At 43.2% G+C, this 14,114-nt stretch overlaps 1 protein-coding gene across 4 annotated transcripts in view; it reads right to left on the reverse strand.

Annotated features, from left to right (window-relative positions):
* The window catches only part of dpy19l3 (dpy-19 like C-mannosyltransferase 3), a 90,931-nt gene that overhangs the window by 69,444 nt on the left and 7,373 nt on the right, over positions 1–14,114 (reverse strand). For 3 of the 4 annotated variants that reach the window (XM_080458140.1, XM_080458139.1, XM_080458141.1), the window contains exons 4-8: positions 8,540–8,630; positions 4,082–4,203; positions 3,422–3,567; positions 1,052–1,175; positions 827–961 (exon numbers count right to left, since the gene is read on the reverse strand). In XM_080458140.1, the coding sequence (XP_080314266.1) occupies positions 827–961; positions 1,052–1,175; positions 3,422–3,567; positions 4,082–4,203; positions 8,540–8,630 (618 nt within the window). Of the gene's footprint in view, positions 1–826; positions 962–1,051; positions 1,176–3,421; positions 3,568–4,081; positions 4,204–8,539; positions 8,631–10,574; positions 10,902–11,292; positions 11,606–14,114 lie in introns of those variants that run through there. The other variant, XM_080458138.1, reaches the window with a different exon arrangement.

The raw sequence follows: 14,114 nt of genomic DNA on the forward strand, positions 1-14,114 counted from the left end.
TCCACAGTTTTCCCTGAATAAACATCCATTACAAGCTTCAGTCTTCAGTAGAAAAACAATGCGATTAATTGCAATTAATTACAGAAAATTGTGCAATTAATTAGTTAATTTTTTTTAATCGATTGACAGTACTACTAAAAACACTTCACGCTGTGTTTTGTCGAAACAGAACAGAACAGAAAGCTCTGTTTGTGTGGGAGTCACAATATTACAGTAATCTTCCTATTCGTGAGTAACAGCCACTTCCGATTGATTTTCTAAGTGTTTCTTTGTCAACTCCATTAAAAGTAAATTACGCACTGTGGTCGTCAAGGTAACCTGGCGTACGATCTGTTGCTTGATGCTTTGTGTTTACCTTTAGCAGCCTTGTTGTTCCATTCCTGTGAAAGAAGTTGTTTTCTTTGCACGCTGAAGCAGAAACATGTGCATGTTGCGTTGACATATATATTTTTTTCTCTCTCTTTTTTCTTCTGGATTCAGACGTTCACGTGCTTCTCTCTCAGGTTGAGTACGTTTTGGTTTTTTTAATTAAGGTAAAATAAAACTGTAAATGATGGCAGAGCAAGCTGAACATGGAACTTTTGATATTATATTAATCATTGACTAATCCATTTTATTTCAGTAAAATAGATAAATAAATTTCATCTATAAAGTGGCTGATTTTTACGTGTGTCACATAGAGAAAAGAAAGGTAAAGCCAATATGAGGTCAAAAGTTATTTACATGCTATAAATCGTAATTAGGTATTAATGTTCTTGGCTCAGATGCTCATGAACCAAACAGGGTTTCATCTGTGAGTGATCCTGCAATTTGGCAGTTTTCGTACCTGAGAGGTTGTGAGGAAGTCGGCGCAGTCCAGCGTGTAGATGACGAGAGCCTGAACCAGCAGGATGAACTGGTTGAACTGCCACGTCAGGCAGAAGCAGAACGTGGTCACGTACATCAGCCACACCATCACCTTCTGCACACCAACATACACACACAAGGAGGTGTTCAGACTCCTCTGAGCTGCTGTCCTTGCACAGTCCATGAATTATTGAGGGGTTTGTACCTGCTGAAGGTGGGTGAGCTGAGGCCTGAGGTAACAGGTGATGGCGGTGACCTGCAACGCCAGGAAGGGCAGAGACCAGTTCTCTCTGAGGGAGATGGTGAACTCCACACGCGTGGTGTCGACCCTGTACAGAAGAGAGAATCACAAACACACTTTAAAAACTCCCGTCTTACAGACTTCATGGAACTTTTGCATTGATAACCACGGACAGGACCAGACTGACTGGACTTGCTTTGATTCCTACGACCATAGTGTGCATGTGCAGTAGCAGCGTTCCCATGGAGACGGAGTCGGACCATTGTCGAAAAGTTGCACCTTGGAAGCCGTTATCAACAAATTTTGTTTTCAGTCCCTGTGAGGGACGGATCAAACCATTGTGAAGCAGAGAACAGGGGAAGGATGTAATCTTTATAAAGCTATGAAGCTTTATAATTGGCAGAAGTGCTTTAAATTCTTATTTTAGCGTTTAATGTTGTTTGCATTGCTCAAATGATGTACTGGGGAGAAAAAAAATCGATGTGTTTCCAAAGAAGACTTGCTTGGTCCTTCAGGGAATTGACCTTATTTTGTGACCAGAGTAATGACTCCTATATGGGTAAAAAGGTTATTTTATCCCCCCCTCATCTTTGACATATCGACAAAGTCTAAAAAATATAGTCTCAACCTCATTTTTGGTCCAAGGGGCCAAAATATATACTCTGATTTGGTTGAGCCGTACCAGAGAAATGACAAATTAATAACCTTTGAATAAGATTCCAAATGTTTGCCTTTGTTGAAGTGCAAACAGGGGCGAAAGCACTGTGAAAAATATTCCATTTCAAGCAATATCTTTTTAAAAAGCATGAAATGTGGAAGACGTTTTATACGTGTTGTAAAATGTCAAAAAGTCACTCAAATTTTAGCACTTTACTTGAAATGTTTTTTGGTTTTTTTCTAAAATTGAAATATTAAAGGCTTTACGGAGTTTGAAGTTAAATACTCTGCGGTTTACAAGATCAATGCAGCTTTTTGTTATGGTTGTTGTCATAAGCCTCCCACTACTTCCAGAGGTCACCAGAGAAATCTGGCCTCTGCTGGCATTTTCTCTGCTGTCCTTCCAGATCAATACAGTGTGTCTGCACCTTTTTTGAACTTTGCGCACTGATTCAACAGCAGGTCAAGGCATGCAGAAACCAAACATCACAAACCAAACGAAAGGCAGGTTTCATTTTACACTAGATGTCCATCAGAGAATGCTAAAAAAAAAAAAAAAGCTACTGAAATGATCTTAAATATAGTTTTGGTGTTAACTCCTGAATTCCAGCAAAGGGTCTGGTTTGCAGACTAAGTTCAGTCACTAGACGTGACTCTACCAGAGGGACTACAGAAAACCTGTTAGAAACGCACCGTTTTCAACATCCACAGAACATTTCTCAGTGCACCTGAGAAAGCTCCTTTCAGTTCATATCGATCATACTGTAGTAGTAATAATAATAATAACAATAATAATAATAATGATAATTAATTTCATTTGTATAGCTCTTTTTAAAACACTCAGACGCTTTACATCATCATAAAATCAACAAGCATAAAATGGAGAAACATCAGTTATTTTCCGTAAATGTTTGGTTTTGTGAAAATATGGACAATTTCATCGCGTATACTCTGCAGTACAACAAAGAAAAACTTTCAAGTTTAAATGTAAAGGTTATAATGGCTCCAGTTTACCAGCCCGGCCCACTCAAGATTAAATCGCTCCGCATGACCCCCCCCTGAGCTGAGGTATTTCATTCTGGGCCTCGGGGGCTGCTGTCCTGCACGTTTTAGCTCAATCCCAGCTTCAGCACACCGTATTGCATTCAGGTGTGTTGCAGCTGGAAACCGTGCAGGACTGCGGCCCTCGAGGACCAGGAATGTCCACCCCTGGTCTAGAGAATCTAGCCGGTCTAGAGAATCTAGGTTTGGAGAGGGAGTGTTTGATGGAGCAGGAGCAGGTGGGAACTGATTGAACTGACAGAACACAACTGGTGAAAGTGCTGGGAGTTAAATTCTTCCTCATGTAGCTTCACATCTGCATCAAATCTGGTTCCATTATTTGGATTTCAGGTCTGCCAACTTCTTATTCCAATTACCTCTTTTGGTGTCTTTTGCTTAAAATGTTTATGCCATGTTAAGAATGTTTTGTATATTTGTACTTTTGACTTGGATGTGAACCAGATCGTGTTTTATCATTTCCAAGGATTTCAGTACTTTTTCTCACCAAAATAGTTTTAATGTGTAGTTTGTCAGTGTTTTATTAATGGCATGACATCCACAGAACTGAGTGTATGTGGAAAAGTACATAAATCTCTGATGCGGTTACCGTCCTGAACACCTACGCACGTTACTCACCTGTTAAGAATGTACCAGACCCCAGTGAGTGTCCCAGCCAGCCAGGAGCCAGACAGGAGCCATGCCGTGAGGTACAGAGCGATCACATACACAGCTTGCAGTGAGAACACTGTGTAAATGTAGAAATACACCGGCTCCAGATACGACTGGACACACACACACACACACACACACACACACACACACACACACACACACACACACACACACACACACACACACACACACACACACACACAGACACAAAGCAGAGATCAGTTCATTATTCACTGCTCACAAGCACGCACACACACACACACAAGTTCAGTACAGTGACAGCAGCTGACCCGGACACTCAAGAACAGCGTGGCATTTTCAAAGTTTGCTCTGATATTTGGCTTGCCGACAGTCTTGTCACGCAGTGCGATGGCAGCTCAAGTTTAATAGTTCTCTCTTGGTTAATTGAAATGCCAATACGGAAACCTTTTCCTCCGACATGGCAGGAGTTAAGCGTACGAGATCACGGCAGCTTTGGAACATAAAAAATAAAAGGTAAATGCCACGACACGTTGAACACCCGGCGACTGTCAGTCAGAGGGACCAGCAGCTTCGGCGTCTATAAATACTGAAGCACTTCAGTCAACAGAGCAGTGAAAGTCTGACAGACGAGCGGGGCGTTACCTGTATGGGTAACACTCTGTAAAGGACACTGAGAAAGACCTCCTGGTAGATGTTCATGCGCTGTAAGAGATTGATGGTCCTCTTGGATTCTGTCAAGTTGTCATGGATCAATTCTGAGAGGCCTGTGAACACACACGGACACACACACTTTAACAACGCCCCTTGCTCACTGGCTGATAACAATTATTATTATTATTATTGGTTTTGTGGCAGCCGGGGGAGGAAAGAGGGTATTAATGTTTCTCGAAGCTCACTCAGCTTGTTTAGAGAAAACGGTGCTGTGAGAGAAAATGGCACTGCATGAGATTTCTGTCGACTGAAACGGCGGTTAGTTCTGCTCAGATTTTAATTCTTTAATTGCTGAAAGCGCTGTGAAAGTTAAGACCCATCGGTGCATTCAAGCCTGGAGCCCAAAAAGCTGTTCTGTTTCTCAGCAGAGTTCTCGACAATAAGTGACAGTAAACACAACACCCACGCACAGTGTGTCAGGGCTTCCACAAGACTTTCATTCCAAGTGTGATCCGGGCCCGTGCCATCAGAAGAAAACCAATTTCTCCAACAAAGAAAACAAGGTCAGGACCTCCTATGTTGCGAGGGGCATCTACGAGACACAGGAGGGCTTTGATATGAAAGCTCAGCCATCTCTCAGGGTGATGATCCCGAAGAAAATAATCATCCTCCATGACGGGTGTACCAGGGCAAGACTGGAAGAATTCACTGTAAGGTGAAGAAGATCAGCCACAAAGAGATGCTTGGATTTGTTTTTTATTTGACAACCCACTTGGGAATAGTTCAAAACAACTTAAGTTGGGGGACAGAATAACCTAAAGATCATGATGGCGCCTGTGTTTCCTCCCGTCTTCGCTGACTGGACTGTCTTCTTCAGACGCCCAGTCTTTAAACATCTACACCTCTCGTTGTGGTGGTGGCTTCCTTTAAGGCCCCGGTTAAACAACATTTTCAGGTGAAAACAGAAACATTTTGTTGTCCTGGAGTCACTGAAAACCAATGTTTTTAAAACAATTCCCAAAGTGGAACTTTTTCAAAACACTCCGTTTCAGAGCAAACGGGCTAAGACACAACCTTTTTGAATCGTTGCTACTACTACTGGTCACCACGGCTGTAGTAACTAGTAGTTGTGCACATGCTCAGCAGACGGACAATCAGAACAATGTTTCCTCCAGAGTGTCGTGACTCCCAGTTCATCTTCTCATGGACTTGGTGTTTTATAGTTGACCGTAAGAACAATTGCATTGCAAATTGGTCGCCTGTCCACTAGAATGTCTGCGTTCTCCCATTGTTAATGTTTAGAGTAGATTGTTCTCTGTTGCATATGTGTGTAGTTTCAGTAGAAAAAAAACAAAACAAAAAAAAAACAGCAGTACTCACTAGTGGCATATCATGCTAACTACATCATTTTCAGCGTTTCTGCCGTTTCTGTGGAAATGGACATCGTTTTCAAAATGCTGTCGTGTAAATAGAAACCTTTTCTGAAACAACATCGACGCAGTTTCACTTGAAAAGTGTGAAACGGGGCCTAAACTGTCTCGGATCTCAGCTATCTTGTGGCCTGTCAGCTCACGGACAAAGGGAATGAATGAATCGCCTGCAGCGGTGTCACATGTGGCTTAAAATCTCTGGAGTTTATCTAAGATCTGCATTCCTCAAAAGTGACAACAAAGTCACCCTGAGATTATCCGGACCCCCATTGAACGTGCTGATGTGCAGCGTCATGGGCTTGAAATTTGAGACCAGCCTTTTATCCTGAACTTGTTTCAGACCTGAAGACATTGTACATCACAAACCACAGCACTGTGCTCAAAACATGACGCTGTAAAGACTGAGTGGAGAGTCTAATTATAATTTCATCAATGTCTTTCCTTGCAAAATGAAATTGGGAGTATGTTTACAATCTGTCTGATTATTACGCCGCTTGTTTTGATTGTCCTGTGGGACCTTTGAATACAAAACACCGACACTGCATTCAGCGAGCTCTGGATTTGATGTGGTACAACGAAACTAGTATCAGTTCCTTATGAAGGCACAAACAAGTAAAACATCATGGTTCTATAAATGTGAAAATATTTTAACAGTAATTAAGTAACAAAAAAGACAGCTAACAAAATAGAATCAAAATAAGTTAAATAATTCACATCGAGCTGTTGTTAGTTAGATGAAGCATCTTTGTATTTCTCCATGTTTTACTGACTGCTGTTTTTTAAAGTACTTTACTGATGCTCTGTAGCTCCAACTAGTGGCGGCAAAATTAGAGGTAAACTCAACCACAGTATTGTTGCTTGATAGACAATTTATATCAGATTGTCCGGAAACAAAAATGATTTGTGAGCAAGGCGCCATGTTGAAGTGTAACCTTAACCTACGAAGCACCATGAACCCAACCAGATAACTAATTCAATATTTCAATTCACTTTCAGAAGTTCAATAATGGACAAATGGTTCTATAACATGGTGACAACAGTGGTGGTACCAATCACTGTGGTGACTGGACAGAAATATGCAGCCTGTGGGAGTTTTTGCGTGGAGTTTGCATGTTCTCCCTCTTAAGCTTTTTTCTCCAAACACTCTGGATCGAATTTGTCAAGAAAAAAACCGTTTTCTAGAAAAGTGGCTGCTCGGAGGTCAGACTTCATTCATGTTTTGTCTGAAACACTCAATTAAGCTTAATGAATTCAAAATGAATCTGTGTGTAAATATGTTTGTTCATCAGCGGTCTTTTAAATGGATGGATGGTCACTTCAGTTTTTCTCCTGATGCTTGATTCCACTTCTGTTCTCCATCATGGCCTCTTTTCTTTCCCCATCACTCTTTCTATTCCCTCACTTTCTCTTCCTTCTGCTCGTCACGTGGTCGTGCGGTGACATGAACAGAGAGGCGGCAAAGAGGGAGGTCAGCCAGTTCCTCCTCTAATTGGAGTGCCGCTCCGATCCCTTTGTGGGAGTGAGCCCATTTCTAACCTGGAATTTAACATGATAATGGGAACTAAATAATTACACTAATGTCCCTCAGCCTATACTGTGCGTCACGAACAACTGCAGTCATTTGTTATGTCTGGTTGGCAAAGTGAAAGTCACTTTTTCCTCTTTTCTAGGTGCAGACGGCCATCTGGTAAGTCCATGTTGAGAGAAGAGTCAACCAGCCCAGTTCTGTCAGCCTCACAGATCGGAGTGGACCGTCACCGGCTACAAAGAAGAGACGCATGCCTGAGGGTTTGACTCAGACCGGGATAAAAATCCAAGCTGGCATTAAATATCCAAACACTGTCTGGACGTTATGACGACTACAATCAACAAGACACAGACACAATTGAAGGTCAACACTATACAAATACTCATCAGGAAATTCAACACAATCTGCATGAAATTAAGGCTTGCTTATTTATTTACAGGCCTTTTTCCAAAGTGTCTGAGCTGAAAAACCAGCGACTTAAAAGTCTTGATATTCTCAGCTGTTTAAACCGATTCTCGTCCAAATCTAATCAGACAACAAATAAAAGCACAGTAGCGTGCCGATAACGCTCTGCTTTGGAAATAGTTTCTGCAGCTGTGCTCTAGGAAAACAAAAAGAGAAAAAGAACCGGTGGCTGATTTCTTTGACAAATTGGTTATGTGACTTCAATAAGAGCTTGTCAAAACGTCTCCCCAATAATATTATTTCTCTACAGATGAATGCAAGCTCTCCAAGGGAAGTCACAGGGAAAGCACATATCTGATTCTATATCTATTTCCACCACACTGTCAGATTGTTTCATCCCCGGCATCAACTTCAGACTAATGACTACTAAGTAAAAACAAGTAATGGGCAAAACATTTGCACAAAAGCATAAAGTCTTTTTGTGAGATGCTAATTTCTTGGCAGTCTTAAGACAAATGTTTATTTTATTTAAGAGTACTTGACTTTTTTATCATCTTATCGTAGCATCTGCTTGAAACCACATCAGAAACCACAGTGTGAGAATTCTGTTTAGAAGGATTTACAATGGATATCGACCTTATGGAAGGAGGTTTTCTCATACTTACAGGCACACTGCAGCCAAAAGTGGCTCAAATCTGACTTTTCCACAAGTATGACCCATATTTGAGTCCATGACCACATTCTGAACAGCACAAATCAGATTTGTTTTTCTAAATCTGACCCAGGACATTGATATTTAGTCCAAAATTTTACATTTTGATCTCAGTCTGAGCGATCATGTCACTTTTAAAGCCACTCCAGAGAAAGAAGAAAAACAGCCTTCATAAATGTCTTTGTTCTCTTGTTTCTGAATCTTTTCTCCTTCTGTCATTTCGTCACATGTTTCTTGGCCTTCAGCATGGATTCAAAAGGTGAGAAAAAAAGACGGGGAATTGCTATATTAGCATAGCATCAGCAACATCTTCATTCAATCTTTCTGAGATTGAATGAAGATCAGTGGACAGTGAAGTGAACCCTTGGCCCTACCTTGATGTATGGACGGGGCTTGCAGCATCTGCTTGTAGTACGAATAGTACAGTCCACACTCTGTCCGAAAGGAGATTTCCCGCTCCACTTCCTGAAATCAAACGGGAGAAATTTGGTTACGCAAACATTTTGTCCTCTGGAACATGGAAGACGGATTTCCTGGCAAGACATGACAGAAACATGGAGGATGGAAGCAAAGCAGCTAATACGCTAGTAATCCTCCACATTAACAGTCAGACAGGTAATACAGTGTGTGTGTGTGTGTGTGTGTGTGTGTGTGTGTGTGTGTGTGTGTGTGTGTGTGTGTGTGTGTGTGTGTGTGTGTGTGTGTGTGTGTGTGTGTGTGTGTGTGTGTGTGTGTGTGTGTGAGTGTAGTCTTCCCCAGAGACTCTCTGCATGATTACTGTTCCACTGGGGGGTAGAGAGAGAGAGAGAGAGAGAGAGAGAGAGAGAGAGGGAGAGAGGGAGAGAGAGAGAGGGGGGAAACAGTGAGCAAGCAGCTGCAGAATATTAAGTCTATCATTACTCTATTGCTTTCCGTTTGTAAATAGTTTCTGCAGCTGTGCACCACAAAATTAAAAGATAAAACTACTTCGACTGTGGCGGCTGATTTCTTTGACTTCAGTCAGAGTCTCACTGGTTTTATTGTCTCTCTGCAGATGAATGAAAGCACTGGAATCCTGACAAAAGCTGCCCATTTCCACTGGACTCCCGAACGTCCCTCATTAAATCAACTAATAGAGAATTCCTTTTGAATAAAATCAGGAAATAGACTTTTTATTTGTTGGTCCATTCGAGTATAAATGGGACGTCAGTCCGTGATTGCATGATGAGCAGTGAGGATCTTGCATGATCAAAGTTTGAATGAACATTTTTGCATTAAGAAAAGCTTTCATTTCATCTATTTTCAATCTGTGTACAGTATGAACCCATCATTAAGTACAGCACTTCCAAAACGGGTCACCAGTCAATCACAGAGCAAGAGAGACCATCACTCTGAAGAGTCATCGATAACTCTACAGGTGTTTGGCTTGTAAAAGGAAGCTGGCGTGAAACCCATGCAAACATAAAGGCTGTTTTTTATTCAACTGGAAGTCCTGCGCGACATCGTCTGTGCACCGCCATAATGCTACGGGTGTAAAAGGATCGGTTGTGAAACCACATGAAACTCATTGCAAGTGTTTATTTTCCTCATGATGGGCAATTTGGAACATAGCTTGTGAGGGACGCTGTGAATTGTAGCTTGAAGTACGCCAGCAGACTGTGCGAGCCACAAGAACCTGCACAGTTTCGGCCATATTGTCGGAGATGTGCAAAGCCTCGTTGACGGCACCAAAACCAGCACTTTTAGCCAAGCTCCTGGGCGGTGTGTGCTGTTCACTCTTAACAGCTTCTCCAATGAAATTCACATTTATCACTCCATCATCTGGCTCATGTGGAGTTACATAACATCCCCCATGACGTAGTGGAGCCCACCAACCACAGCCCTGGTCTGAATACTCCACCTTGCATTCTGTGCCACACCGAATGTATAGTTATTGGCGGCTGGAGGTGCGTGTGTACTGTCGACACAGAGACTGTGTGAAGGTGCTTCATGGCATAAATTAGCCTATGCAACTAATATTCAAATTAAGTTCAATTTCCACCGAAAGAGATGGAGCACTTTAGTGTGTGAGTGAACGGGTAAATCTCTCTTTATGCCGGCCATTTTCACCACTGCTAATAAATTGACTTTGAGACCGAGAAGTTCTTTCAATAATCTGAGTTTTGCACTTCACCTGCCAATGCCACAAAGTTATGCCTGACAAGAGTGTATACAGAGTGATCTGGGCCGTGTGTGTGAGCTGACTTCCCAATGAAGAAGAAAAAGTTAAACTCGATTGCACTACTGAGGAGAATAACAATTTTTTTACGGACAGTACCAGAAAACTCAGACCCCGTCTGTTACTGGAAGGCAGAGCTTCTTTTTTTTTTTTGCTGGTTTACTGAAGGTTAAAAATGAAACAGTGTCAATAATTCAGGCGAGAACTCCTACCGTGAGCTGAGAAAACCACAGCAGGTTTTCATGTATGGCGTTGACACAGCAGGCCTGAGACAGCGCCAGCAGCCCGGCCACTAACAGCCCTGCTGCCATGGAAACACACTGTTGCCAAGGCTGGCAGGGCAGAATGGCTGAACCGGAACGAGTAGCGAATCCTCCAAACACAGAGACCCCCCCTTTGCCCCCCTCCCGAGTGGCGGGAGACCTCGCCGTCCCCGACACCGTGTAACTGTTGCAGCTCCTTTCAGCTGGCGCATCGGGCCAGACCCCCGAACTGTTCTCTAACTGGCTCGGGTTAACTCTCCTACGCAGCTCCATCGCCTGGAAAAACAGAGATTATCAATAAACTCTGGGATTGTTTGATGAGCTGAATCAAGGTAGATAAACAGCGTGCTCCTGGGTTAAGCAATCAAACAGATCCAAATCCAATACGGAAATAAATGTAAATGTGGTACGTTTCACTTGTCTTGAAGCGAGTCCAAATAAATTAGCTTTTTAATCGCTTGGAGTTCCTTGCCAAAAGGAAATATGCAAAAGCTTCCTCTAAAGGGAACGAGGAGCTAGTTTACTTCCCAATCCTTCTTTTGAGTTTGCCTCGGGCAAAACAAGCCTTGGCTTTTCACCAAGAGCTCTGATGAGATGGCTAATCCTCAGTTTACAATAAAGTCAAAGAGAACGGGCTTGGTTAACAAGTTCACACATTCCTCATTACCCTGCGAGCTCGTTTGTTTCTCGGAAGGCACCGGTCCTTTGCTCTCCGCCTCCCTCTGTTAGCATCTCGTGCTCACGGCTCTCTGGAGAACTCCCATCTCCGTGATGTAGTGCCTGAAGAATCCGAGTGAGGGTCCGTCCACCGTTGACCTCGCCTCGTCTCTCTTTATGTCTTCCAAAGCCTTCGCCCTGACCTGGCCCGAACCGCTCTCTTGAACTTGAGCGCAGTTTCTTCCACAGAAAGAGTGAATCTTTCACGGTGAGCGAGAGGAGAGGAAAACAAAGCTAAAGACTGAGCTGCAGTGACAGTGTGTGCGAACAACAGGACAGGCTGTGAATATGTGGAACAACCAGGGGGAGGGAAAGAAAAGAGGGTTGACTACTGGTGACCCCTTGTCTATAAAAAAACACATGCATACAGGAACAGAATAAGATGAGGCGGGGGCGGGGGAGCGGCCAGGGGAGCTTGTTGGAACGTCAGTCGGAAAATGCTGGGAAACATTTGTCAGAGAGTTTTTGTGGATCTGGAACCGATGTTGAGCTGTGAGCACATGTCTGAACCAAAGTCCACTAATCGCCGGGGCCGACATGGACATGACTTCACACCTGGTGAAGCCAAGAGGGCAGATGAAGTCAGTTGTCTGGCTGCCCACACAAGAGGAGCTGCTGATAATATGCACAGTGAGGCTACGTGAGGAAGAAACAAAGAACATTCTTCAGACCTTTTTAACTGAGGCCAACACTGACAGCACGTTCACTCAGCAACGCACTGCGTAAAGCAGGGATGTCCAAGCTCGGTCCTCGAGGGCCCCTGTCCTGCAGGGTGTAGCTTCTCCCAGTTGCAACACACCTGATTGCAATGAGGAGCTCGTTATTGGGCTTTTTCACAACCTTGGTGATGACATCATCATTAGATTCAGGTATGCTGAAGCAAGGAGAGAACTAAAACATGCAGGACAGGGGCCCTCGAGGACCAGGGGTTGGACACCCCTGGTGTAAAGGGAACCAAATGTGAGAACATTACAAATAAAAAAGAACACATTTTCTGCACATCTCAACAGAGAGATCGGATAACATCAGTAACGGGGGGGGGGGGGGGGGTCAGGTGGAGCAAGCAACAAGATACAGCGAGCACAGAGGAGACCAAAACTCACAAATTACTTCACAGCATGTTTCGCAGTCGTTTCCATCCTACTTGACCTGGAGACTCTACAAAGTGTGTGTGTTTGGAACAGTAAGTAGAAGATCAAGAAAGCAGAGAGAGATCGAGACAGTGGCAGGAAATTAAATACACCGTCTCAACTCGCCAAAAACAGCAACAGCAGGCAGCTCCGGGTGAAGACATTGCAACTGACCTGGATGGTGTGGTAACTACACCATGAAGTAGTTTGGCTGACAGAAATGCGTCTGTCTTTTATAGATTTATGAAGCATGCATGACAATCCAGATGTGAGAATGTGAGAAACAAATTTGCTCCCCACTGAGTTTGATGGACTGGTAACATTTTTCCAAGATATTCCCGCGATGGACCAGTAACTTCTCCAAGACACTCCTGCAAAGGACGAGTAACCTTTTCAAGGCATTACCGCAATGGACCTGAAATTTTCTCTAGATATTACCGAGATGAACCGGTAACTTTTCCAAGATATTCCCACGTTGGACTGGTACTTTCCAAGATATTCCCGCAATGGATGGATGGGTAAACTAAAGTCATGTTTTTGCAAGAATTGGTAATCAAGGGGAGTTCTGTCACAGTAAAGTTACTCTGCCAGAAAAAAAGAAGTTACAATATCGTGCAGGGCTGTGCAGACATTTTCAGCGTACATCTTCGACTCACTTTGAAGTGACGCTACCAAAAACAATCTTTCAAATGTTCTGTAGACTGTCGTCTATTGAGGATGATGCGCTCCAGGCCTCTCTGTCCAAAGAGCATTACTGTCCTCAGACCAATAAATGGCTTAGTATTTTGAGGTATATCTGTGTAATAACCATAAAGGATTAACAGTGATTGTTGCCTCGGATGTTTCTTCTTCTTTTCCACACTGGTGAAGAACCGTTTTTTGGGTTTTTTTTTTAGATTGACCTTTGGCTGCCTTTGGTAAACTCAGGTCCCGTTTGCACGACAAGATTTCAAGTGAAAACACGACTGTCAACTACAGAAACTACCAAGTCCCAGGAGAAGATGGACGAGGAGTCATGACACTCTGGAGGAAACGTTGTTCTGATTGCTCAGCAACTGAGCATGTGCACAACTACTAGTTACTACGGCCGCCGTGAACAAGACCAGTAGCAGCGCTTCAGAAAAACTTTGCTTGCCCTTGTTTACACAGAGATGGAGTTGGAGCATTTTTGAAAAACTTCCACCTTGGGAGCCGTTTTCAGTTGCTCCGAGCACCTGAGTTATATTTAAGGCTAACGATGAACAAGATGGGTTAAATCCAGAGAAGTAAATTCTCCAAAGAGATCAATAAAGTATCCTTACTTTTTTTTTGTTGCACAACATTCCCTAAAAACGTAAAACGCAAACATTCTGGAATCTGCCATTATCGTGCTCCATCTCCTGCCACAAGAGCAGAAAGACAATTGACTGCAGACGTCGCGCGAGTGTTTCCAAAATGTTACAAAGAGCCACAACACAACAAAGTCACTTTTCACTTGAAGATGGTGTGTGAACAGGTCAAACCATTCTGAGTTTCACACTAATAAAGAAGAAAAGGTTGAGCTCTCTTCTACGAGAGCTTCACAGCTCGGACACCGCCGTTCAAACCCTGTGACAGGAAGTACTGACGGAGCCAGTGGTCGTTGTCACTCCCTCCTCCCGAC

This window comes from Lipophrys pholis, assembly GCF_963383615.2.
Source record: "Lipophrys pholis genome assembly, chromosome: 2".
Taxonomy (NCBI): domain Eukaryota; kingdom Metazoa; phylum Chordata; class Actinopteri; order Blenniiformes; family Blenniidae; genus Lipophrys; species Lipophrys pholis.